The following is a 27,027-nucleotide window of genomic DNA, read 5'->3' on the forward strand; positions in this document are numbered from 1 at the left end:
ATAAATAAATGGTTGATAAAGTGAATATTAGAGGCGGTTCTAGTGTATTTAAGGAATCATATTTGTCCTAGCCCCCTGGTGACACTATGGTTGGCTTGAGTCTCTACCAGCCGGTGAGCCCACTGAAACTTGTCTAACCGGTTCTGCCGCAGCGGGAGCCTACCCCCGCTGCCCGTGGAAACCTCTCGGGCCACTGTCAACCCCAGCAAATCCTGTAACCCCTCTGGGCCTGCCTTTCCCCTCTGTGAAATGAAGGCATTGGGTTGGGTGGTGCTGTGAAACGCCAGGCTCTGCGACTTTTGCATTGTTTTGCTGCCTAGGGTGGGATGGGCTCTTGGGGCGAGGAGTTAGGGGAGGATGAAAACTTCTTTAGCTTCTTTGTGCTGGACTTCGATGTGTGGTGAATTTGATTTGTCAGTAAGGTTCTTTTTGTGTAGAACAATAAATATTAGAAACAGAATATTTCCAGAGACATGAAGTGAAAACTTAATTGAGGTTGACAAGTTAGCATTCTCTGAATTACATCCGAGCCATATTCCGTTTGTTGAAAGAAATTACATTATTGGATTTCTGAACCAATTTTTCAAATGATGTTTGCTGTGAGATTCCATCGCCAGTTTAGTTTCCTTTGACACACAGGACTTCCTTCCGCTGTAGCTTCTCCTAATGAAGGTTCGACAGATATTTGGGGGAGATTCCTCTCACTCACGGGATATGTGACTTGACAAATCATAATGCTCAATCTCTCAAGCTTGGTGTAATCTGGTACTTTATGGGGGGAAAAAACTTTTTGTGGCCAGCATTCTGGTGTAGCGGGCAAAGCCGCCACCCGCAACACAAGCATCCCTTTTGGGCACCAGTTCCTGTCCCAGCTGCTCCTCTTCTGATCCAGCTCCCTGCCAACGGCCTGGGAAAAGCAGCAGAAGACGGCCCAGAGTTTGGTCCCTGCTACCCACCTGGGAGACCTGGATTGATGCTGCTAGTCCTGGCCATTGCAGCCATATGGGGAGTGAACCAGCAGATGGAAGCTCTCTGCGTCTGTCCTCTCTCTCTAACTCTGACTTTAATCACAAACAATTAGGTAAAAAATAGAAAAAGCAAACATTTTCCCATTTTCTCTCTTCCTTGCTTTTCCAAGGGCTGGGGTTGTGTGGACGTAGGGCTGGCTCCTGCAGTATGTGAATGGGTTTGGGCCGTGGGTGTGTGCCTTGCTTGAGGTGTAGCTCTTCCAGTCTGGTGACCTGTCAGATCAGCTGAGGGCTCAGTAGAGCAGATTAGACAGAGGGACTAGTGACAGGGAGGGTAGCAGTAGCTATCAAAAGTAAAGTGATTTCTCCAGGGGCTTGTAGATAGAGCAGTGCATGTTTCCGGTGTTATCAGTCCACCAGGTTACGCAGAGTTCAGTGTGGTTTTCTAAGAGGAGATGGAGGAGGGGAGCGGGGGTGAGTTAGGCGCCGATAGAAGAGAAGCATAAATACGGGTTTGAGTTTTGGACACTGAAACTGGTGACCCCTGGTCAGAACACCAGCCCCAATTTTGTATTTCCATATTTAAATATGCTTAATAGAATGATTTATTATTAGGTTCTTTTACCCAGATAGGATTTGATATATCTTACAGTAAAAGGTGAAAGTTGAAGCAAACAGATTTTTACCCTCTTGCTGGGAATTAGAGTCCTGTTACAAGGGGCCAGCACCGTGGCTTAGTAGGTAAAGCCACCGCCTGCAGTGCTGCCATCCCATATGGGTGCCAGTTTGAGTCCCTTGTGCTCCACTTCCCACCCAGCTCCCTGCTAATGCACCTGGGAGAGCAGCAGAGGACGGCCCAAGTGCTTGGGCCCCTACTTGTTGTGGCCATTTGGGGAGTGAACCAGTGAATGGAAGATCCCCCTCCCCCTTTTCTTCCCCCTCTCCCCCTCCCCTCCTCCTCCCTCTCCCTCTATCCCTCTCCCTTCCCCTCTACCTCCCCTTTCCTCTCTCCCTCCCCCTCTCTCTCCCTGATACAAATTGTACTTGACTGATTTCTGGACCCACAGTGGGCTGGAGCAGCACTAGCCTACGTACTGTCGAGAGAGGCAGGGAGACTTTCCCAGCAAGGCCACCAGAGATGGGGCTTTGCAGTAGCCCCTGCACCCAGAGCATGCAGGAACATTGCGGTCCACATCATCGCACCGGAGTGGTGTGGGTCTGGGTGCTAGAGAAGCAGGCTTAACCGTCGAAAGCCGTGTTCCTTAGCAAGGGCCTACAAAGAACTGACTACAGCTGGTGGAGAATCGCTCTCGTCTTCGTGTAAAGAGCAAAAGCTGTGGCCTTCTGGTTTTTAATGAGCGCCTGATTTGCCCTGACCTTTGCCAAAGTCACAGGTGAAAATGGTGTTAAATGTTGTGACCAGGGCTGCTCCTTGGACACCCACATCCTGTATCAGTGTACCTGTGCCACCTCCCATCCCGGCTGATGCACACACATGCCTGGGTCCCTGACCCCACAGGAGAGAACTGGGCTGGATCCCGGGCTCCTGGCTTCCTCCTGCAAGATTGGTATCTCCTTGTCCTCTTTTGGCTTATTTGTAGTTTTTGTTTTCAAATCTCCTTGGCATCTGGGGTGGACCAGCCAGTGGAAAATCTCTGTCTCTCTGTCTTTCAATAAAATGAAAATAAAGATTAAAAGAACGACAAAATGCTGTGACTGGTTCGGAGGCCTTGGACTGTTGGTTGTCTTGAGCCCTGGACACCTTTGGAAGTCTGGTTTTTTCTCATTAGCAATATACACCTGCCGTGTGAGAGGCATCCAGGAAAATCCTTAGATGAATGAATGTGCATTGCCATTTAAGAATGAAGGCTACAAATAAGCCAGAAGAGAACAGTGAGTCACCTAATCTTGGCGCACAGGCCTGGCCGCTGACAGAAGGTGCCAGATAACCAATCAGTGCTCCCTCCGCTGGCCCCTGGAGTCTTCCCTGGAGGGAGGGTCCCCCAGGCCTGCAGCTGGGGAAGCCAGCTCTTGGCATCCCAAGGACAGTGAGTGACAGCACGTTTTCCTGGAAAATGCTGTTGGAAGCACTCAAAGTACACTCCCACAAACAGGGTTCAGATTTAAAATTCTCAGTCACAAAATACCAACCAGTAGCGTTTTGATGAAATGTTCTTCCAAGGTAGCGAGCTCGCTCTCTTTCTAGTTGTGGTTGTGTCCCGGGTGGTCCTGGGGTGGAGGGTGTCAGGGTTGGCTTTGATGAATCGCACGCTCTGAGCCGGAGGATGCGCTCCGTGTGGTGGGAGCACGGGAAGCGGCTGGCGGCCTGCCTCTCCCAGGCCCTGCAGAGCCGGCCTGGCCCCTGTGTGTCAGGATGGAGGAGCTGCGTTGTACTGGACAGGGTGAGCAAGAGGAGAGAACCCTGCAGGCTAGCGCTGTGTTTGCCCCGAGGATCTGAGAGCCTTAGAGAGCTCTGGTGATGACAGTGGTTCCCTTCTTCCTCAGATGAAATTGCAACCTGAATGCGCTTTAGTGACATGCGTGCCTGTTGTGATTGGTGAGCATGACTCAGTGTCCCAGCTGATTGAGGCTGCTTGGGGCCACCATTCAGACCCATTTCTATTTGACAAAGTTTATTTATTTATTTTATTTTTTTGACAGGCAGAGTGGACAGAGAGAGAGAGAGACAGAGAGAAAGGTCTTCCTTTTGCCGTTGGTTCACCCTCCAATGGCCGCCGCGGCCGGCGCACTGCGGCCGGCACACCGCGCTGATCCGAAGCCAGGAGCCAGGTGCTTCTCCTGGTCTCCCATGGGGTGCAGGGCCCAAGGACTTGGGCCATCCTCCACTGCACTCCCGGGCCACAGCAGAGAGCTGGCCTGGAAGAGGGGCAACCGGGATAGAATCTGGCGCCCCAACCGGGACTAGAACCCAGTGTGCTGGCGCCGCAGGCGGAGGATTAGCCTAGTGAGCCACGGCGCTGGCCCGACAAAGTTTATTTTAAGATTGCTTTGTGGAGCGGTTGTTTAACACCCACGTGATCTGTAAATAAGCTGCCCCATGAAGGAGAAAGCCAAACAGAAATTGGGCTTCCAACCCAACTTAGGAGAAGCAATGCGACTTGATTTTACCTTCCTGTGCATTCGTTCAGCTTGCTTCTTTGCTTCGAATATTCGTTTCGGTCACGGTAATGTGAGATGTTTTAGTTACTCTAGGTTCCATTGGTGGCAAGAACTGTGGGCTGCTTAGGAGGTTCAAGAAAATGCAGACAGCAAGCTGAGCTAAAAGGGGACTGTGTGTCTTAGCAAAGTTTGCAAATTGTTATAGAAAGATCTGCGAGGCTGGCACCGCAGCTCACTAGGCTAATCCTCCACCTGCAGCGCCGGCACATCGGGTTCTAGTCCCGGTCAGGGCGCTGGATTCTGTCCCAGTCAGTCCTCTTCCTGTCCAGCTCTCTGCTGTGGCCTGGGAGTGCAGTGGAGGATGGCCCAAGTGCTTGGGCCCTGCACTCGCAAGGGAGACCAGGAGAAGCACCTGGCTCCTGGCTTCGGATCAGCGCGGTGCGCTGGCTGCAGTGGCCATTGGGGGGGTGAACCAATGGAAAAGGAAGACCTTCCTCTCTGTCTCTCTCTCTCACTGTCCACTCTGCCTGTCAAAAAAAAAAAAAGGCCGGCGCCACGGCTCACTAGGCTAATCCTCCGCCTTGCGGCGCCGGCACACCGGGTTCTAGTCCCGGTCGGGGCACCGATCCTGTCCCGGTTGCCCCTCTTCCAGGCCAGCTCTCTGTTGTGGCCAGGGAGTGCAGTGGAGGATGGCCCAAGTGCTTGGGCCCTGCACCCGCATGGGAGACCAGGAGAAGCACCTGGCTCCTGGCTTCGGATCAGCGCGGTGCGCCGGCCGCAGCACGCCTACCGCGGCGGCCATTGGAGGGTGAACCAACGGCAAAAGGAAGACCTTTCTCTCTGTCTCTCTCTCTCTCTGTCCACTCTGCCTGTCAAAAACTTTAAAAAAAAAAAAAAAAAAAAGATCTGCGCTATATTTCTAGTATACTGAAAAAAGAAAGTAAGTTCTCACTGGACCATTAACTGCAGCAGTTTACTTATTTTCAGGCTAAGTATGTGCAGTAACTCCATGTGATCGTCTACTGGGGAGCTGGGTGGATTGGATGGAAGCTGACGATGAGTCAGACAGATAGTACATGCAGATGGTGGTTTTCTACGTCGTTCTGATTCTTAACATCAGTAGCGTGGCTTTATCTCTTCTCGCCGAGACCCCATTCATGGCTGTGTGGCAGATAAAACCATTGTTAATCTTTTAGCTCGAGTTCTCAGCCCCTTCTCGTTTGTGTTCTAGGTGCTCCATACTGGCTTGCAGTGCTTACGTGGCTCTGGCTTTGGGCGATAACCTTATGGCTTTGAACCACGCAGATAAACTTCTTCAGCAGCCCAAGCTGTCAGGATCTCTTAAGTAAGTGTGGCTTGCCCGGTGTGTCTCCTTTGTTTTGTCTCAGAGTTTCTGGTTAACATTCGTGGGGTCTGTGCCTTCTTTTAACCCCTCCAGTAATCTACTTATTTGTGGGGGGGAAACCGCTGGTTAAAAAAATTCTTAACTCCTGTCTTAGCAGTAGAATATTTTTCATTTCCTGAACCCGGGAACATGGGATTTCCTAGTGCCCACTGCTGGGTCTGTCTGGAGCATTTTGGCCCCAGAATAAGGTGACTCCTCACAAAAAGGTGTTTGATCCACATAGTAGGTCTCCTGTATGAAGGCAATCTAAATAGACAAGAATTTTTCCAAGCTGCTATCCCAACTCACGAGATAGTTTTATTGGTACTGTTCAGATCCCTCCCCAGTATTAACTTTGTTGTCAGCTAGGAGTGGGCCCTGTGACACAGCAAGCTAAGCTGCCACCTGGGTACACACATCACATCAGAATTCCTGAGATCCGTCACCGCTCCCGCTTCCTGTCCAGCTCCCTGCCATCCATGGGGGAATCTGGATGGAGTTCTGGGCTCCCAGCTTCAGCTGCTACCGGCATTTATGGCAGAAGTCACTGAAAGTTATCACTTGACGGTGAACCAGTGCTGTCTGGTTCTGACGGGATCTCCAGAGCCCACAGGTTAAACCTAAATAATACCTGGATGGCAAACACCTGGAGGGCTTCTTAACCTGAGGCAGGCTTGTTTGTTTGAGACGTGTAAATTCCTTGCAAACCCTTTGGTCCACTACGGGCACCAGGTCAGAGGTCCAGGGTTGGCCTTTGTCTTCCCAGTCCCTTGGATGATGAGCGTAGGCAAACTTGGGTTCAGCTTGGCTGTTGGAGTGTTTTTAGCCTTATTTGTCTAACTTCCGTATCTGAAAGTCAAAGGAACAAACTGCCTCGGCCCTAGGGTTCTCTCACTGACTTCTGCAGGATCGGCCAAGTTCCGTCTGGAAATTTCTCTCTTCAGGAGTCTGTCGTAAGCGTTGTGGTCCTTTCATTAATAGCAGGACCGCCGGTCTTCCCAGCGAGGGTGGCAGGGCGTTCTGCACTCGGCTGCCTTCGGTGCCGCCCAGCACAGCAGCCTGTGCCCCGCTGCTTGTTGCTCTCCGTACCCCTGGTCACGGGTTTCTGGGCTTCCTGTGCCATGAAGACATTTCATCTGGTTAAACATTTTTTTAACCTAAATTCACAGAAAACAAAGAATTTTAATTTCTCTTTAAAAAATACTATTATGATTTTTTTTTAAAGATTTATTTTATGCAATTGAGAGGCAGAGTTACGGAGAGAGAGAGAGAGAGAGAGAGAGAGGTTTTCCATCTGCTGGCTCACTCCCCAAATGGCCGCAGCAGCTGGAGCTGGGCCGATCCGAAGTCAGGAGCCAGGAGCTTCTTCTGGGTCTCCCACGTGGATGCAGGGGCCCAAGTGCTTGGGCCTTCTTCTACTGCTTTCCCAGGCCATAGCAGAGAACTGGATCAGAAGAGCAGTAGCCGGGACTCGAAGCAGCGCCCATATGGGGTGCCAGCATCATAGGCATAGGCTTAGCCCACTGTTCTACAGTGCTGGCCCCAAGTTACTGATTTAAAAATTATTTATTTTCATTTTACTTGAAAGACAGAGACAATGAGATCTTCCACCCTCTGGCTCACTCCCCAGATACAGTAGGTGGGGCTGCCCCAGACTAAAGCCGGTAACCGGGAACTCAGTCCAGGTGTCGCAGGTGGTGCCATTACCTGCCACCTCAGCAGAGCTCTGGAATCAGGCAGAGCCAGGACTCCAACCCAGGCACTGCACTGTTGGCTGTGGGCATCCCATGTGGTGTCTTACTGTTTGGGTTGATTCATTCATCCGAAAGGCAGAGTGACAAAGGGAGAGACCGGGGCGGGGGGGGGGGGGGGGGCATCCATCTGCTGATTGGCTCTCCACGTGGCCGCAACTGTGAAAGCTGAGCAGGCCGGAGCCAGGAGCCCCATCTGAGTCTCCAAGCACGTGGGCCGTCGTCCACTGCTTTCCCAGGCACGTCGTCAGGGGGCTGGATGGGAAGAGGAGCAGCCGGAACGTGAACCGTGCTCTGGGTACAGGATGCTGCTGCCAGGCTGTGGCTTCACCCACTGAGCCACCAGACACCACCTGCCCCCGAGTCGTTCAAGTGTAACTTAGTCGGTGGGGAAACAAAATAAGAGGTCATCTTGCCCCTCCTACTGAGGAGAAATTACTTAGTAAAGAAACGAAGAACTTGGGTGATTAAATCCCAGAAGATAGCAAGTTGAGGACCCGTTGGGGCCAGGTGGCCCTGGAGGTGAGCCTTGAGCTGGCCCTTGGAGCAGGAGGGGCTCCACGCTGGCTTTGGCCTGCGAGGCAAGGCCGCAGGGAAGCCGTGCACGGGGAGTGAGAGCATGGACTGAACACAGGAGAGTGGGGCAGATCCGTGAGAGCCTTGAAACTGCAGGCTTCGGCTTTGTTCCTCTGGTTTTGTTCTCTGGTAGAAGAAGTCACGAAGATTTTGAGCAGGGGTGTAACATGTCTAAGGCTGTTTTCAGTTTTGAAAAACCAGGTGATCATGGGGAAAATGGCTCGGAGTAAAGAGACTGGGGGCAGGCGATTGTAAGCCAGGAGGCTCTGCAGCTGATGTGACAGCACAAAACAGAGGTGTGCACACTCAAAGCCGTGGCCGCCTCAGCGTCCAGCGAGCCGTGGGCCGCCTCAGAGCGTCCAGCGAGCCGTGGCCACCTCAGTGTCCAGCGAGCCGTGGGCGCCTCAGAGCGTCCAGCGAGCCGTGGGCCGCCTCAGAGCGTCCAGCGAGCCGTGGGCCGCCTCAGCGTCCAGCGAGCCGTGGGCCGCCTCAGAGCGTCCAGCGAGCCGTGGCCGCCTCAGAGCGTCCAGCGAGCCGTGGCCGCCTCAGAGCGTCCAGCGAGCCGTGGGCCGCCTCAGAGCGTCCAGCGAGCCGTGGCCGCCTCAGAGCGTCCAGCGAGCCGTGGGCCGCCTCAGAGCGTCCAGCGAGCCGTGGCCGCCTCAGAGCGTCCAGCGAGCCGTGGCCGCCTCAGCGTCCAGCGAGCCGTGGGCCGCCTCAGAGCGTCCAGCGAGCCGTGGGCCGCCTCAGCATCCAGCGAGCCGTGGCCGCCTCAGAGCGTCCAGCGAGCCGTGGCCGCCTCAGAGCGTCCAGCGAGCCGTGGCCGCCTCAGAGCGTCCAGCGAGCCGTGGCCGCCTCAGAGCGTCCAGCGAGCCGTGGGCCGCCTCAGAGCGTCCAGCGAGCCGTGGCCGCCTCAGAGCGTCCAGCGAGCCGTGGGCCGCCTCAGAGCGTCCAGCGAGCCGTGGCCGCCTCAGAGCGTCCAGCGAGCCGTGGGCCGCCTCAGAGCGTCCAGCGAGCCGTGGCCGCCTCAGAGCGTCCAGCGAGCCGTGGCCGCCTCAGAGCGTCCAGTGAGCCGTGGCGGCCTCAGAGCGTCCAGCGCACATCCTGGCTCTGAGCAGCCAACTGGATGAGCTGGTTCCGGGGCTCCACACAGTGGACGTCCACCCTTGCTTGTCTCTTACTTTAGAACTGTTTTACTTTAATGTTATTTCCTCAATTAAGTGAACATCACAGCTTGTCAGTTTTGAACTGTTTTCTTAATGGCAGTGTACTTTGATCTGTTTAATATAAAACTTAACTGTTGTGTATTTCTTTATTTGAAAGAGCTAGAGGGAGAGATGCTCAGAGTCATCTCCATTTGCTGGTTTATTCCCAAAACGTCACACTGGCTGGGCCAGGGCCAGACTAAAGCCAGGAGCCCAAAATTCCATCTGGGTCTCTCGTGGGTGGCAGAGACCCAGTCACCTGGACTGCCTTCTGCTACCTTCCCAGGGATGTTAGCAAGGAACTGGATCAGAAGTGGAGCAGCCGGGACTTGAACTGGTGCCCATATGGGATGCATGCTGCAGCTTAACTCGCTACACCACACCACTGACCACAAGGTGGTTTTAAGTTGTCCTTGGTTGATCTGTTTTCCCTAAATAAACTTAGATTTCAAGGACGTGAAGTGTTTGAAACATCCCTGGTGTGCCGTGGCAGTCTAGTCCGTGTTCTTGGACGCTGGCGTCTGGGTGGCGACCTGCTTTTCAGCTGGGAGTCCGCTCTCGTTCCAGGTTTCTGGGCCACCTCTACGCTGCAGAAGCCCTCATCTCGCTCGACAGAATATCTGACGCCATCACTCACTTGAACCCGGAGAACGTCACTGATGTCTCCTTAGGGATCTCCTCAAACGAGCAGGACCAAGGTGAGAGAAGACACCCTTGGCCAGGGCGGGTGCCCCTTCCCGCGGCTGTTGAAGGCGTGTCCAGATCTAAGGGCATGGCTGTGAAGGGGAGGAAGTCTTGGGCGGGCTGTGCCATTTCTGGCTGTACTTAGAGTGCAGAACTGTTTGCTAAGTAGACCCGGGAGCTGCTTGTCACTTGTCCAGTTCTCATTTTTGGAAGACTAGCAGTGCTTGGACAATGCATTTCGGTTCCGATCCTGCATCTTTTTCCTGGGAGTGCTGCCGCAGTCCAGGGGGCTGTGGAAGAACATGGCATTCAGAAGCCAGTTTTGAGTCACGGCTCAGCCTTTGAGAAGGTGGCACTGTGTGGCATTCACTTTACAGAGGACCAGCTGGTGGTGGGTGGGTGCGCTCTGGGGCCTGCTGGATGGAGCCCCACTTCACGCAGACGCCTCTAGTCGGCTCCCCATTCCACGGAGAAAGTCGGGTTTTAGGTAATGTGCTTGTTGTCCGGCCCCTCAGACGTGTCTTCCTGTCTCTGTAGGATCGGACAAAGGTGAAAATGAACCAATGGAATCCTGTAAGTAGGCAGTTGTGTGAAGACCTGACATGGCCTGGGCAGTGCTGTGTGCTCCCTGTGGCTGCTGGGGTGGGGGTGGGGGTGGGCTGCGCCCCTGCCCTGCAGGGCCCTCTTCACCCAGGTCTGTGCTCTCTTTCCGCAGCCGGGAAGCGGGCCCCTCAGTGCTACCCCAGTTCCGTCAACTCCGCCAGGACCGTGATGCTCTTCAACCTGGGCAGCGCCTACTGCTTGAGGAGTGAGTACGACAAAGCCCGCAAGTGTCTGCACCAGGTGAGGCCGGGCTGGAGTGGAGTCAGCCCGCTCGGAGAGCAGCCGGGGACGCTGGGTTATCGTGTGTGTGGTTTTGTGTGAGTCACCCTGTCAAACATCGGGAGGTTCGTTTGTCCGGCTGTGGAAGTATTCCTGCAAGGGAAACAAGTAGCCAGCCTTGCGAATGAACCCAGGTACCCAAAGGATGGTTTTTTCCTGATGGTTTCAAGCACTGAAACTTAAGAGGCCATTTCAGTGAACCCCGGCCGAGCACAGCACCACTGGGAGTCCCTTGTACTGAGTGAGCGGACAGCTGCGGCGTCCCGGCGGGAAGCCCATGTCTGTCGCTTCCCCTGAGCTGCAGGCTGGCCAGAGGAGGCCTGGGTGCTGGGCGCCCAGGGCGAGAGGCTTTCACAGTGCCCTCAGAGGCTTTTAAAGTTCGAATTCTGGGCCTCTGTGTTCAAAAATCCATTATAAATAGAGCTTTCAGAAAACCAGTGCCAAGAAACTCCCCACACCCTAAAGAAAGCTGCGGGCAGTTACAAAAATAGCTACCGTAGACCTCTGCATCCTCCCGCTAAGTGGCGGGGCCTCCAGGGAGACTCGTGCTGGATGACCGAGGCCGCCTGTCCAGGCCTCCCTCACGGTGGGCATGCCGCAGCCCTGCCCATGCACCTGCGGTTAGGAGGGGAACTGCAAAGTCAGAGGGCTGCAGAGTGTAACTCTTGTACACCGGACGTTTGTTCCAAATGGGCTCTTCACAAGCTTGCCTGAAATCCAGCCTAGGAGATGTGCTGCCTTCCGGAAACTTGCGCCTGTGCAGGTGGCCTGCTGTGCCTAGAGGTAGCTTTGCTTTACCCTGGAGAGAAGTCAGAAGTGTTGACTGCCCAGGGGAACGTGGAATTGAGTGCTCGAGTTAAACTGTGTGGCTGTGCTCAGGGGCAGAGCTGGCACGTGTAACGCCCCCGAGAGTGGCCCCGGCCCCAGTCACTGCGGCAGAGAGCTTTGGGTCTGAAGTTACAGTGTGTGCAGTCCAGCTCAGGTTCTCATACAGCAGGTGGCCCTGGCTGCTGCTGCACCGGGAGAGGCAGGTGGGGTCAGGCCCGGTTCGGGCTCGGAAGGGGTTTTGTTTTGGTCCCTTGGTTTGTAGGTTAATCCAAAGGCTGGACCTTTGTCTAACTGGGAGGCCCACCCTGCCTGTGATGGCAGAACAGCGACCGTGAAGAGTGGGAAGGGGCTCCGAGTAGGTGTTTCCGAGGTTGCCTGCCCACCCCTCACCGTTCTGAACAGCCAGAAAGCAAAACGCCATTAAATCTCGAAGTTGTTGCCTTGAATTCTTGTAGTTCAGGGGAAAAAAAAAACAAAAACTGCAGACTGAGATCAGTGCAACGAACAGTAGGTGACGCGTGTTGCCCAGCTACTTGAGGAAGGAGAGGTTTTCATAACCACAGAGTGGTTAAGATTTATTTAACTTATTTATTTGTAAGAGTTACAGAGAGAGAGAGACATCTTTCACCCACTAGTTCATTCCCCTGGTGGCTTCGACAAGCAGCGCTGGGCCAGGCTGGGCCGGGAGCTTCTTCCTGGTCTCCCACATGGGTGCAGGGACCCGAGCACGTGGCCCGTCTTCCACTGCTTTCCCAGGTGCATTAGCAGGGAGCTGGATCAGAGGTGGAGCAGCTGGGACAGGATCCAACATAACAAATAATAGCTGTACCCTCTATGCCACAATGCCAGCCCCGCAGCCACTCTGATCCAGTTTCCTGCTAGTGCATCTGAAAGACAGTGGACAATGGCCCGAGTACTTGGGTTCCTGCCACCTATGTGGGAGACCCAGGTGAAGTTTCTGGCTCCTGGCTTTGTTCTGGCCCAGTGCTGGTGGTTGTGGGCATTTGGTGAGTGAACCAATGAATGAGAGATCTTTCTCTCCCTCTTCTCTATGACACTCTGCCTTTTAAATTAATAAATAAGTCTTTTTAAAAATGAAAAAGCCAGGGCCAACACTGTGGCATAGTGGGCTAAGCCTCCACCTGTGGCACCGGCATCCCATGTAGGTATCAGTTCCTAAGTCCTGGCTACTCCTCTTCTGATCCAGCTCCCTAATGCACCTGGGAAAGCAGCAAAAAATGACCCAAATGCTCGGGCCCCTGCACCTGCATGGGAGACCCGGAAGAGGCTCCTGGCTCCTGGCTTTGGATGGGCCCAGCTCCAGCCATTGCGGCCATTTGGGGAGTGAACCAGTGAATGGAAGTCTGTCTCTCTCTCTCTCTCTCTCTCTCTCTCTCTCTCTCTGCCTCTCATATAAATAAAAAAATATTTTTAAAAAGAAGTGGAGCCAGTGCCGTGGCTCACTTGGCTAATCCTCCACCTGCGGCGCCAGCCCCCAGGGTTCTAGTCCTGGTTGCTCCTCTTCCAGTCCAGCTCTCTGCTATGGCCCGGGAGGGCAGTGGAGGATGGCACAAGTACTTGGGTCCCTGCACCCGCATGGGAGACCGAGAGGAAGCACCTGGCTCCTGGCTTCGGATCGGCGCAGCGCCAGCCGTAGTGGCCATTTCGGGGGTGAACCAACAGAAGGAAGACCTTTCTCTCTGTCTATCTCTCTCTGTCTATAACTCTACCTGTCTAATAAAAAAAAGAAGAAGAAGTGGTGGAGCCTGGCACTCTGGTGTGGGATGTAAGCATCCCAAGCAGCTTAAAAGTGTGTGTTCTGGACAGACACCACCACCACCACCACCCCCCCCCCCAGTGTGGGATTTCTTCTGAGGCTGCTAGGAGCCAGCCTGTTGCAAGATTCCGGTCCTGTGGACCTCTCCTGCAGTGTCGCCTGGTCCTCGGTCCTGGTCCCCCTTTCTGCCTGTCACTCAGCAGCCGTGCAGGGACCGGGCAGAGCTCCCTGTCGGGAAGCACTGTTTCTCCCTGGCGTTCAGGTGGCGCCATTTGGATTCTTGTTAGTTTTGTGCGTGCTCGTTTGTTGTGGGGCGAGTTCCCATCCTGCCCGCTCACCTCAGCTCCCTAAGTGTTTGTAGAGCGCACACAAGGCAGCCTGGGAGCAGCGAGCGACTGACATGAGATGGGCACGCACAGTTGATAGGAGGAAGTGAGCTGATGGATGTAGCGCCCTTGGCCGGAGAAGTTCAGCCCTGCTCTCCCCAGGACTGGCTCGGAGAGACTGCTGAAGCAGGCTGGCGACACTTAGGTCTGAGGACAGCAGGTGGCCACCCCCGGCGATGGTTGTTTGACACAAATGTAGTCCATCCCAGTGCTGAAGGACGGGGCAGCGGGCGTGCTGCGTGGTGCGATGCTCTGTGCTGCCGTCCCTGTAAGCTCTCATTCTTACTCCTGACTGGCAACTTGCAGCCCACGGTGCTGCGGCGCTCCTTAGAAAAGAGACAGGCCTGTGGACTCCGCTGGCTCCGGTGAAGAGCCGCCCACAGAGCCCCCTGTGCCGAGGGCCTGACGGACAGCCCCAGGCCCGCAAAGGCCCAGAGGGAGGGAAAGTCGGACCTTCCCCCACCGGGAACCCAGTGTGGATGAAGCAGAGGGAGTGAGTGACAAGTGCACTGCCTGTTGATTTCTTGGTGGCACGCCGGAGTTTGTTAAGCTGCTGGTTTTCATGGGTGTCTTTCTGTTCTGAGCGAAGGCGGCGTCCATGATCCACCCGAAGGAGGTGCCCCCCGAGGCCATTCTGCTGGCCGTGTACCTGGAGCTGCAGAACGGTGAGTGGCGGCTCTGTCTGTGTCTCTTCAGTGCAGAAACTACCTCCTACAAGTGAGCACCGATCAGTGCTTACGGCAGCAGTGTAGTCAGGGGGGTTTGGGTAGCTCACAGGTTCCTGTAGGTATATTTGGGTAAGTATATTTCTTTGTGAGGATGTAGACTCATAACGTCTGACAGTCAATTAATCCCTACTAATTCACCTTTCTCGGAGCAGCACGAGCACTGTTTCTCCAAGCATACATCACTGTAGGATGTGGCTTACCTGAAAGCCCAGGGAGGTGTGGCGGGAGAAACGGGAAGTTCTGAGTCGGTCCTCAGGTGTGGGGTGCTAGGCGCCCGGCAGGCATCGGTCTGCAGGCTCCTGCACACTGTGCAGTCCACCTGCAGCAGATTCCCAACCTGGGCTGTGCCTTGGACTTGCTGGGGAGTCCAGGCCACGCCCTCCAGCACGCACGTCAGTGTCTGGGATTCCGCCGTTCGGCCTGGCTTCTTGAAGCTCATCTCTCAGCTCCCTGCTGGCTGCGACGGCTCGCTCTGTGGGCGCTGGCTCAGTGGGGCTTGTGTTCTTCTAGGTAATACCCAGCTGGCCTTGCAGATCATCAAAAGGAATCAGCTGCTGCCCACAGTGAAGGCGCACTCGGAGCTGAGAAAGAAGGCGGTGTTCCCGCCCACCCACCCGATCCAGCCCATCCAGATGCCGGCCTTCACCGTGCAGAGAAAGTGACATTTCGCTTTTGGGGAAAAAAACTGTTACCTGAGACCCAGGGCAGTACTCACTGGCCTCTTCAGTTGTGCACAGCAGAACGAATAAAAGACCGATGGTGAAGGTGCTAGTTTTGCAGGCACAGTTTTAAGACCGTCCACCCCTTTTATTCCAGGTCACTTAGATTGAAGGATTCTCACAGACTCATTCCCAGCGGCCTCTCTCAGACTCTGCCAGACTGTTATTACTAATTTTGTGGCATTATGTGATCTGTGGCATAGGCGATTAAAACATGATCTGCTCAGAACAGTCTTGGACAGTCTTTCCTGGAGCGGTTAAGAGTATTTTAGCATCTGGGGCTGGCACCGTGGCTTAGCGGGTAAAGCTGCCGCCTGCAGTGCCAGCATCCTATGTGGGCGCCGGTTCGAGTCCCGGCTACTCCATTTCTGATCCAGCTCTCTACTGTGGCCTGCGAAAGCAGTAAAGGATGGCCCAAATCCTTGTGTCCCTGCACCTGCCTGGGAGACCTGGAAGAAGCCCCAAGCTCCTGACTTCGGATCGGCCCAGCTCAGCCATTGTGGCCATTTAGGGAGTGAGTCAGCAGACAGAAGACCTCTCTCTGCCTCTGTAACTCCATGTTTCAAATAAATAAGTAAATATTTTAGAAGAGTATTTTAGCATCTGTAAATGCGTGTTAAAGTTTTTGTTTTTCCTTAAATTTATTTGAAAGGAAAAGATGCAGAGAAAGAAAGAGAGCTCTTCCATCCATGGTTCACTCCCCAAATGGCTGCAGCACCGGGGCTGGGCCAGTCTGAAACCAGGAGCTTCTTCCGGGTCTCCAACATGGGTGCAGGGACACAACGCACTTGGGCCATCTTCCTCTGTCTTCCCAGGCGAGTTAGCAGGGAGCTGGATCCGAAGTAGAGTGACCAGGACTTGAACTGGTCCCCACAGTGATGCCAGCACTGCAGGCTAGCACAGCACTGGCCCCACGTTACAGCTTTAGACACAGAGAACCCCAGCAGGAGGTGACCAGTCAGTGCAGAGCTGCCCGGGGATGGAGGGACGGGGACAGCTGGGGCGACCTGTGCCTGGTTATGACTGAACGGTGCAGGACCTGTGTCCTGACGCGCAGGGCCGGTGTCGTTGGTGGAGAAGAGAAGACGGCTCTGCGCAGTTGGCAGCCACGCAGGATTCCGAGTGCTGGCCTGGTTTGCCCCCACTGTCCCCCCACGCAGAGGCGCCGGTTCTGGACGCTGTTCAGGCGCTTCGCCCTCGTCGCGAACCCCTTTGAGATGAGACGAGAATTTAAAAGCTGCCTCCCAAGAGACAGATTCGTGCTATGAAACCGGCATTGCCAAAATGTGCTAGTGGCATGGATACGCAGACTGTAGGGGAGAAAACAGTGCAGACTTGCCTTAGAAACATCGAGTGAGCGCTCCCCAAGGTGGAAGGTGTTGGGGGGACTCGGCAAAGCCTGCCGTAGGGGAGTATCCCCTGCCGTGTGCTGGCTCTTCCGTTCCCTGATTGGAAGACCAGCTTCAGATAATGGAGTCTAACACTGGCTGACCTCACAGCTTCCCCAGTTTCACAGCCAGAGAGGCAAGTGTTTGGATAAGCACACAACTTATCCGAACTGTTCTCTGGGTTACTCTCGCTGACACCACACAGCACTCACAGGGGTGTGTCCTGGAACTGGGTGCTCTCCGACGTGGAGAACAGGAGGCTTCCTGCCTCCACTTGCACCGGGGGAGATGCACAGCTCTCACGGCCGGGTGTCCACGTTGCTGGTGAACACAGGAGGCGGAGCTGCACAGTGTCAGTCTGATCACAGCCTCTCTTCCAAAGCCCCAGCCCGCACAGATGCTACAGGATGGTGGTGGAACTGCTTAGCCTGGGCATTTCCTGAAGAGTGAATCCACAGACGTCATAGATCATTAAGAGGGCTGGTTTTGTGGCATGGCGGATTAAGCTGCCACCTATGGGCATTTGGGGACTACCATGTGGGTTCCGGTTCAAGTCCCAGTTGTTCGATTTCCAGTCCAGCTCCCTGCTAATGTGCCTGTGAAAGCAGCAGTGGATGGCCCAGGTGGGAGACTCTGATGGAGTTCGGGCTCTTGGCTTAGCCTGGCGCAGCCCCAGATGTGGAACATGGGACCGAAGCCAAGCACCAGTAGTATCTGCTGCTGTGGCTGCGATGACCTTGCACTTTTTTTTTTTTTTTTTTTTTTTTTTTAATGCAGCGTTAGAGTGAGCCATCCATTGGTTCACTCTCCAAATGGCTGCAGTGGGGGACACAGACATTGGCAGTGACTGAGATTGCTCTGGCTCAAAGCAAATTTGTTACATAAGACAGAGACTTCCAGACCCAAGACAGGCGGGGCCTGCACTACGCCCCTCATAGCAGGAAGTGGCTACAGAAGATGGATGGTTCTACACCCTTTAATATCCCTTGGGATTAAGGGAATGGAGTCTCTGAGGGGGGAATGTTGAAGGCAGGCATATAGGATAAAATTGATTAAGTTTGTGAGCTGGAAGACCATGCCTTCACCACGCCCCTCTGTTACCTCATGCCCCTACCTGACCACACCTGTGTGCCCACTGGCCAATCAGGTTAGTTAACCACTCCCCTTTGAAAGTGGATTCAGGCCAGCGCCGTGGCTCACTGGGCTAATCCTCCACCTGTGGTGCCGGCATCCCCGGTTATAGTCCCGGTTGCCCCTCTTCCAGTCCAGCTCTCTGCTGTGGCCCGGAAAGGCAGTGGAGGATGGCCCAAGTGCTTGGGCCCTGCACCCGGGTGGGAGACCAGGAGAAGCACCTGGCTCCTGGCTTCAGATCGGCACAGTGCGCCGGCCATAGCGGCCATTTGGGGGGTGAACCAGCAGAAGGAAGACCTTTCTCTCTGTCTCTCTCACTAACTCTGCCTGTCAGGAAAAAAAAAAAAAAAGGATTCAAAGCCTGGGGCACGGTGTGCCCTTTTTCCTTTCTTTGGCCTTTTGCCAGCGTGTGCCCTGCTGCCCCTGTGTCTCCAGGACGCGTGTTTGGGGCACCCACCCCATGCTTCCTGGCCTGCACGCTCCTCCACATGGCTCCTGGTGCTCGCTGTGAACCCAGATCTCCCTCTCTCTTAGAGCCCTCACTCTCCCATGCATTTCTCTCACTGAATAAAAAGCTTAAAAACTGAAAAACCAAACAAACAAAAAAAAAAAAGGCCACTATGGCTGGGGTTAGGCCAAGACGCTGGCTCTGCCCTGAACCCTGCGCGTCTTAAGGTGAAGTTAGCTAAGTGTTCTCCCACACTTGGAAATCACGTCTGATGCCTGTCACGTTGACATTCCAGCAGCTCGGCTTGGCCTTCCACCTCCACCAGAGCCCAGCGTGGGTAAGCCCTGCACCTTGGGGACCCCTCCCACTGGCCCCTGCAGCCCCACAGGCTCCCCGCTCCCCACGCCACCCCCCGGTTGTCCCGCTCCAGTTAATGAAGTCACATCTAGCGGAGGTGATCCTACCTATACTCAAAGGGTTTTTGGTTTTTAACAAGAGAGCTCCCATCTTCTGGTTTCTTCTCCAGATGCCCACAACGGCCAGGACTAGACAGGGGCAGAAGCCCAAAGCTGGGGCCTCAGTGAGCCTTCCACAGGGGAGGCGGGGACCCGAGTGTTGGAACCATCACTTGTTGCCTGCATTGACCGGAAGTTGAAATCTGAAAGGGAGCCAGGTGTGGAACCCAGGCGCTCCAATTGCGACACAGGTGTCTCAGCCAAGCCTTAACTGCTAGGCCGAGTGCCCACCCCCGGAAGTGTTCTGCTGTGTGACTTGAACCAGCAGCTAGTTCTCATCCACACTGACTGCTGTGGACGTGCTGATGGGGACATGAGCAGCTGACGCACACAGCGTGTTCGGTCAGTCTTCACCCTCTACGCTTTCGGGACACTCAGGAGGACAGGGGACAGCCTTGGTGCTTGGTCCAGACAGCCTGGAGTTAACTGCCCATCTGGAGCGCCCAGCTCCTTCACGGCAGATTTCCGGATCTCTGAGTGCCAGGCAGCGCGCTCCTTGGACTCCAGTCCCCGGAAGCACTTGTGGGTGTGGAAGGTGTACTCTCGGCTCTGCCCCGTGCTGATGGCAGAGTGGCCCTTCTCGCCACCGTCTTTGTGGGAGCCGTCCTGCAGGGCCCCAGCTGGAGGGGCCCCCTAGAGTATTTAAATGCCGCTTCCCTGGAGTTTTTCCTAACTGTCACCTGTTCCTTTGCCTCAGCATCTTTTCTGGTATGTATACTTCTGTGGCACAGGTACTTCTCTACTTACAGCGCAGTTGCATCCCAATAAAGCCGTTGCAAGTTGCAAACATAAGGGGGCCAGCGTTGTGGCACGGTCAGTTAGGCTGCCTCTTGGAACACCAGCATCCCAGGTCGGAGTGCTGGTTCCGGTCCCAGCTGTTCCACTTCCAATCCAGCTCCCTACTTACGTGCCTGGGAAAGCAGATTACGACACAAGTACTTGGGCCGCTTCCACCCACATGGGGGACCCAGATGGAATTCTAGGCTCCTGACTTCGGCCTGGCCCACCCCAGCCATAGTGTGGCCATTGGTAAACCAGCTGATGGAAGATCTCTTGTCTCTTTCTCTCCTTGTCACTCTTTCAATTTTTTTTTTTTTAATTGACAGTAGTTTTGGCTTCGAATAATAAGGCTTGCATTCTGCTGCTCGCTTTGGGTATAACCAGTCAATCCCAGGAGGCATTCAGCAGTTGTGTACAGAGAGGCTTTGTGTCGGATGGGGTTGGCCAGGCGAAGCCGCAGTGTTTGGTAGGTGAGGTGTGGTCCGTGCCTTGTCAGCTTACAGTGGAGTAATCGGGATGTCTCCCCGGTGTAGGTCAAGCACGTGTATGCCGTAGAGGGTCAGTTCTGTGCCCTCATGGTCTGGTTGCCCACATTCTAACAGCACCACACCGCACAGCGACAGCTGGGGGAAAGGCCACAGTGCCAAGTGCAGTCTCCTGCAGGCGGACGTTTGACGCCATCATAAAGTCAAGGAATCTACTGTGAGCCATCATGAGTTGGGGGGCCGTCAGGATAGGGTTCTCTGGAACGCCCCGCTGTGCATGCTGTAGGCATGAGCGTACACAGTGGCGTCTTACCTGGCCTTCCCCTCCTCACACCCACCTGCCTGCACAAGGCACACCTCACCCCTGCCACCCTTCAGAGGGGTGTGCCACCTCTTGGAGGCCTTCCCTGGTGCTCTGGCCACAGAGTCCCTTTCCTGACCAGTTGGCTGGGAACCTCACCTCTCAAGCCTAGTGACAGCAGGTGAATTCATCACCCTGCGTCCTTTCTTGTCAACTGGCAAACCTGTCCCTGTAGGAGGAGTGGAATGCCATGAACACGGAACTTACCCAGTGGACACTTCCTGTCGCCTACAGCACCTGCCCAGCCTGCTGTCCAGTCTGCTGGACACGAAGGGCCTTCAGAAAGCTCCTGGAGGGGCTGGCATCTCGGCAGAGTGGGCTGAGCTGCCGTTCACAACACCAGCATCCTGTATCTCACTGGCATGCCCAGCTTCCAATCCAGCTTCCTGCAAACGTGCCTGGGAGATAACAGATAATGGCTCAGATAATAGTAGATAATGGTCTGCCACCCACGTGGGAGACCAGGATGGAGTCCTGGCTCCCAGCTTCAGCCTTGCCCAGCCCTGGCTGTTGTAGCCTTGTGGGGAATGAACCAGCAGATGGAAGATCTGGGTCCTCCTGCCTGACTCACAGCCGATCACTGACCTGGGGGTGATGGAGGGAGGGTGATTACTGCAAAGCACAGAGCAAGGGGCTGGGCAGCTGCTGCTCCCCCCCCCCCCCCCCAGGAGTTAGGGGTGGAGGTTCCGCTAGAGTGAAATTGGGGCTGCAAGATCAGGTCCTGTCCAAGTTCCTGGTTGGTCAGTGGAGCTCGGGGCCTTCCTTTGATTGGTCAGTGATGCCGTGGTCTGTAGGGAATTTGTTACGGTGGCCAGGTGGGCTCCAGGAGGTCTGGGAGGGTGGCAGCTCCGCCCTGCCTGGACCTGGCCACCCCAGGACAACGCTGGCCGTCCAGGGTCTTATCTATTGGGGCAGCAAAGGACTCCTTGAGTCAGTCGGTGATTAGAGCCCTGTAGGGCCAGCTGTGTCACTCCCCGGTGAATATCTTTTGATAAAGGCCAGGCAAGAACACCGCGGGTTAAGGGCGACAGAGGCGACGCTGGGTGTGTAGGGGCGCGGTTTCACCGTCCTGCCAGTCCCCGGGAAGACAGGCTGTGAGTGTGTGCGGATTGTTCCGGAGAAGAGTCTTCGGACAGAGTTTTCCGCGGTGCCTGCCTGGCCCTGCTCCGCGGCCCGACCTCTCTCAAGGTGGGACGGCCCAGGAGCACAACCCCGGCTTCCCAGGGGCTCGGCCGCCTTGACCCGCAGCCTGGTGGCGTGAGGGTGAAGCAGTGGCTGTGGACGCGCGGGTCAGCGGTCGTGCGCCCTGCCGGCCAGGGACGAGGGTGGGAGCCGGGCCCGCAGGGGCGGCCGCGAGGGTCATTAGCCCCCTCGCTGGGGCGAAGCGGGGCGTGTGGTGACCGACAATCGTCCTGGAGGATTTAGGGGGATTTGGCCAAGTGTCCCTGTGGGCCCCCAGCCTCCTAATCCCGGCCACATTTCAGACTACTTAGGATCGCATTAAATGTCAAAGCCGGCGTTTAGGGAAATGTCTACATTTCGGATGCATCGCCCGGGTCAGGGGAGAAGCGGCCGGGAACCTCGGAGCGCGGCGCTCTGTGTGGTCCGGCGCCCCCGCGGCCTCGCCGCCCAGGAATGCGGGCTTTTCACATGCAGAAAACGGTCACGCTTTGTCCGCGCCTCGCCCTCCCGGGCACGGCCGTGGGGGCGCAGAGCCGACCGCCGGGGGTCCCAGGAGACGCGGGGCGCCCCCTGCCCCCGCGGGGAGCCAGCCGGGACGGGGCCGTCGAGGAAGACCCCGGGTCGGGATCTGCCGGCCGGGGCGCCGGCTTCTGCAGGCGCTGGTCTGGGCGGGGGTGGGGGCGCAGAGCCGACCGCCGGGGTCCCAGGAGACGCGGGGCGCCCCCTGCCCCCGCGGGGAGCCAGCCGGGACGGGGCCGTCGAGGAAGACCCCGGGTCGGGATCTGCCGGCCGGGGCGCCGGCTTCTGCAGGCGCTGGTCTGGGCGGGGGTGGGGGCGCAGAGCCGACCGCCGGGGTCCCAGGAGACGCGGGGCGCCCCCTGCCCCCGCGGGAAGCCAGCCGGGACGGGGCCGTCGAGGAAGACCCGGGGTCGGGATCCTCCGGCCGGGGCGCCGGCTTCTGCAGGCGCTGGTCTGGGCGGGGGTGGGGGCGCAGAGCCGACCGCCGGGGGTCCCAGGAGACGCGGGGCGCCCCCTGCCCCCGCGGGGAGCCAGCCGGGACGGAGCCGTCGAGGAAGACCCGGGGTCGGGATCCGCTGGCCAGGGCCCCGGACGCGCGCATCCTCCCGGGCACGGCGGTGGGGGGCGCAGAGCCGACCGCCGAGGGTCCCAGGAGACGCGGGGCGCCCCCTGCCCCCACGGGGAGCCAGCCGGGACGGGGCCGTCGAGGAAGACCCCGGGTCGGGATCTGCCGGCCGGGGCGCCGGCTGCTGCAGGCGCTGGTCTGGGCGGGGGTGGGGCGCAGAGCCGACCGCCGGGGTCCCAGGCGCCCAGGAGACCCGGCGCGCCCCCTGCCGGCCGCCCCGCGCCCCCCGACGTGCGGGCCGCTCTGTCTCTCCTGTTTTATCTCGTTTATTTATTTTACTCTGATTCACTTAATGATTTCTGTTTATTCAGCTTTATTCATGTGTTCCATTGTTTAATTTGGTATTTGATGACATTGTATTGAGAGTTACTTTGGGGTTTTGTTTGTTTTCCCCAACATTTAGTTATTTATCGGATTTTTTTTTTCTCCTTTTTAAAATCCGGGGGAAAGGGCGGGCCCCTCTGAACCCTGCCCCAGACCCTGACTCCGCCTACAGAACTGCGGAGACTGGAGGACGCGGTCCTGGCGGGGAGCCCAGGGTGCGGGTCTCGGCTCCCCCGGGAGTCACAGGTGGGCTTTCATGGGTGTTCCTGGGCTGCCTGTTACTTATTCCTCCACGTTTCTCCAGTGAAGAACCCGGGAGCCCTGGCCCCCGCGGGGCGCTGGCTGCACCCAGGGGGCTTGTTCCCCACGCAGAAGCTGAGAAGGTGGCGAGGAGGGAGCTGCCTGCCCTCTGCGGTGGACCAGGGGGACCCCCACCCCCGGTCTGGGCCATGTGTCATCTCTTATTTTGGAAAACACCAGATGAATAGATAACCCGTGTGAGCCTGGGTCACCTGTGAGCATTTTGCCAACAGGTGCTGAGCATGCTCCAACCACACCCCCCCCCCCATCATTTTTCTTTTTCTTTTCGCTGAACTTTGAGAGCAGGGAGTACGTGGACACTTCACTGCCAGAGGCTTCAGCCTGTGTCTCTAAGAACCCACTCATTCTCTAAAGAACCACACACGGTCTCAGGAAATGTAACACGGCCACGATAATTGTATCTAACACCTCCGCTGTGGTCTTTATTTAATCTTCTTTAATTCACAAATTTTCCCCAGTCTTTTCTGGCCTGCAGTACCTGGGCTTAACCTACTATGCCACAGCGCCAGCTCCATAAATGAGTCCTTTTTTAAAAGCATATTTATTTTTGGCCAGCGCCACGGCTCACTTGGCTAATCCTCCACCTGCGGCGCCGGCACCCCAGGTTCTAGTCCCGGTTGGGGCACCAGTTTTGTCCTGGTTGCTCCTCTTCCAGTCCAGCTCTCTGCTGTGGCCCGGGAGGGCAGTGGAGGATGCTTGGGCCCCTCCACCCTCATGGGAGACGGGAGGTGGGGGGAGGGAGCACCTGGCTCTTGGCTTCGGATCAGCTCAGTGCACCGGCCATAGCGGCCATTTGGGAGGTGAACCAATGGAAGGAAGACCTTTCTCTGTCTTGCTCTCACTGTCTAACTCTGCCTGTCAAAAAATAAATAAGGCCGGCGCCGTGGCTTAACAGGCTAATCCTCCGCCTTGCGGCGCCGGCACACCGGGTTCTAGTCCCGGTTGGGGTGCCGGATTCTGTCCCGGTTGCCCCTCTTCCAGGCCAGCTCTCTGCTATGGCCCGGGAAGGCAGTGGAGGATGGCCCAAGTCCTTGGGCCCTGCACCCTATGGGAGACCAGGAGAAGCACCTGGCTCCTGGCTTCGGATCAGCGTGATGAGCCGGCCGCGGCGGCCATTGGAGGGTGAACCAACGGCAAAAAGGAAGACCTTTCTCTCTGTCTCTCTCTCTCACTATCCACTCTGCCTGTAAAAATAAATAAAAAATAAAAATTTAAAAATAAATAAATAAATAAAAGCATATTTATTTTTCATCTTCTTGAAAGGCAGAACTACAGAAAGAAAGACAAGGGAGAGAGATCTTGCATCCTTTGGTTCCTTCCCCAAATGCCTGCATTAATCAGGGCTGGACCAGGTGAAGCCGGGAGCCAAGAACTCCATCTGGATCTCCCACAAGGGTGGTAGTGAAATCGGACAGGACCCCCTAAAATTTACACTAAAATCTGATGCCACATGCGCTACCGGAATTTGGGGTGCCTTACAATTTCACCATGGGCTTATTACTAAATCCCCAATATTAATAAGCCCAAGAGGGTTCTTGCCTAGTATTTAGAGAAGAATTCTAAATACCGGCACAGACAAACAAGGCAGCATGGTACGTTTTAAGCTTTTATTTAGTAAGAAAGATGCATAGGAGAGTGAGAGCTTTATTTAAGAGAGAGAGGTGAATGGGGGTTCATACCGAGCACCAGGAACCAGCCATGTGGATGAGCATCTAGGCCAGGAAGCCTAGAGCACATGGCCCCAAGGCCACGCGTCCTGGAGGCGCGGGGCTACAGCAAACCCCTTCATAGCAAGAGGCCCGGGAAAAAGAGCTGGGCAGGCACACTGTGCCCCAGGCTTTTAACCCACTCCAAAGGGGAGTGGTCAATTAACCTGATTGGCTGGTGGGCACCCCGGTGCGGCCAGGTAGGGGAATGAGGTCACACAAGGGCGTTGCAAAGGCTTCAGGTAGGGGCATGAGGTCACACAGGGGCGTGGTCTTCCAGTTCACAAATCCAATCAACTCCAACCTGTAGGCCTGCCTACTTCAGTAGGGGCCCAGGTACCTGAGCCATCACCCACTGCCTCCCAGGGACATTAACAGCAGGCTGCATTGGAAGGCAGTCAGGACTCTATCCCACACTCTGAGACAGAATGTGGGTGTTTTAAGCAGAGGCTTTTTAAATATATTTTTATTTTATTTATTTGTTTTTTGAAAGCCGAGGAGGCAGAGAGGTCTTCCATCCACTGGTTCACGCCTCAAATGGCAGCAATGGCCGGAGCTGCACCGATCCGAAGCCAGGAGCCAGGAGCTTCCTCTAGGTCTCCGAAACCGGTGCAGGGGCCCAAGCACCTGGGCCATCTTGCACTGCTTTCCCAGGCCATAGCAGAGATGGATCGGAAGTGGAGCAGCCGGGACTCGAACCGGCATCCATGAAGGTGGCTGCTTTACCGGATAAGCCACAGCACCAGCCCCCACCTCCCCGCCCCGCCCCGGAGCTTTTAAAATATTTTATTTAAAAGAGGAGAGAATTGTGCAGTGGGTTAAGTTGCACTTGCAGTGCCTGCCTCCCATGTCTGAACACTGGTTCCAGTCCCTGCTACTCCACTTCCGTCTCATCCAGCTTCCTGCTAGTGTCCCTGGGAGGCAGGAGACCATTGGCCCAACGGCCTGGGTTCCTGCCACCTGCCTGGGTTCAGGGCTCAGCCCTGGTTTCAGCCTGGCCCGGCCATGGCTGTTCTGCCATTGGAGAGCGAACCAGCAGATGGAATCTCTCTCTCTCTCTCTCTCTCTCTCTCTCTCTCTCCCTGCCTTTCAAATAAACAAATTAAACTTCAGCAAAGAGAATAAAAGAAGGTGAGGCCAGCATTTGGCCTAGGGGGTTTGTCTAGAGTATTCCAGTATCTGTTGTTATTGAAGTTTTTATTTTTTTCTTTTTTTAAGATTTATTTATTTATTTGAAAGTCAGAGTTAGAGAGAGAAGGAGAGGCAGAGAGAGAGAGAGAGAGAGGTCTTCCATCTGCTGGTTCACTCCCCAGTTGGCAGCAATGGCTGGAGCTGTGCTGATCCAAAGCCAGGAGCCAGGAGCTTCTTCCGGGTCTCCCATGTGGGTGCAGGGGCCCAAGGACTTGGGCCATCTTCTGCTGCTTTCCCAGGCCATAGCAGAGAGCTGGATCAGAAGTGGAGCAGCCAGGACTTGTACTGGTGCCCATATGGGATGCAGGTACTGCAAGCAGTGGCTTTACCTGCTACGCCACAGTGCCAGCCCCAAAGCTTTGTTATTTCTAGCTTTACAGAAAGCATACATGAAATATTCAAACAGTACAAAAAGTATAGGGGCCAGCTCTGTGACATAGTGGATTGGGCTTCTAACTGCAACACCAGCATCCCATATGAGCACCAGTTCCAGTCTCCACTTCTGATCCAGCTCCCTGCTGGAGTACCTGGGAAACAACAGAGGGTGGCCCCAGTGCTTGGCAGACCCAAGTGGAGGTGCAGGTTCCTGGCTTGGCCTAGCCCGGGCCCAATTGTTGAGGCATTTGGGGAATGAACCAGTGGGTGGAAGACCTCTCTCTGCCTCTCTCTGCCTCTCTCTACATATGTAACACTGCCTTTCAAATAAATCAATCAATCTTTTTTCTTCCATAGATGTCCTTTATTAGATTGAGGAAGTTCCCTTTTTTTTTTTTTTTTTTTTAAGATTCACTTAGTTATTTGAAAGGTAGAGTTACAGAGAGAGAGGGAGAGGGAGAGGGAGAGGGAGAGGGAGAGGGAGAGAGAGAGAGAGAGAGAGAGAGAGAGAGAGAGATGTCGGTCTTCCATCCTGGTTCACTCCCCAAATGCCCACAGAGGTTGGAGCTGATCTGATCTGAAGCCAGGAGCTTCCTCTGGGTCTCCCATGTGGGTGCAGGGGCCCAAGGACTTGGGCCATCCTCTGATGCTTTCCCAGGAGCATTAGCAGG

The 27,027-nt window shown here is 55.5% G+C and overlaps 1 protein-coding gene across 2 annotated transcripts in view; it reads left to right on the forward strand.

Annotated features, from left to right (window-relative positions):
- CNOT10 (CCR4-NOT transcription complex subunit 10) overlaps nucleotides 1–15,234 on the forward strand; it is an 81,718-nt gene extending 66,484 nt beyond the window's left edge. For both annotated transcript variants that reach the window (XM_062215772.1, XM_062215762.1), the window contains exons 14-19: nucleotides 5,320–5,433; nucleotides 9,569–9,699; nucleotides 10,223–10,258; nucleotides 10,401–10,528; nucleotides 14,148–14,223; nucleotides 14,797–15,234. In XM_062215772.1, the coding sequence (XP_062071756.1) occupies nucleotides 5,320–5,433; nucleotides 9,569–9,699; nucleotides 10,223–10,258; nucleotides 10,401–10,528; nucleotides 14,148–14,223; nucleotides 14,797–14,948 (637 nt within the window). In that variant the 3' untranslated portion in view covers nucleotides 14,949–15,234. The remainder of the gene's footprint in view (nucleotides 1–5,319; nucleotides 5,434–9,568; nucleotides 9,700–10,222; nucleotides 10,259–10,400; nucleotides 10,529–14,147; nucleotides 14,224–14,796) is intronic.
- The last annotated feature ends 11,793 nt before the right edge of the window (nucleotides 15,235–27,027 follow it).

Source organism: Lepus europaeus, chromosome 2 (assembly GCF_033115175.1).
Source record: "Lepus europaeus isolate LE1 chromosome 2, mLepTim1.pri, whole genome shotgun sequence".
NCBI classification, from domain to species: domain Eukaryota; kingdom Metazoa; phylum Chordata; class Mammalia; order Lagomorpha; family Leporidae; genus Lepus; species Lepus europaeus.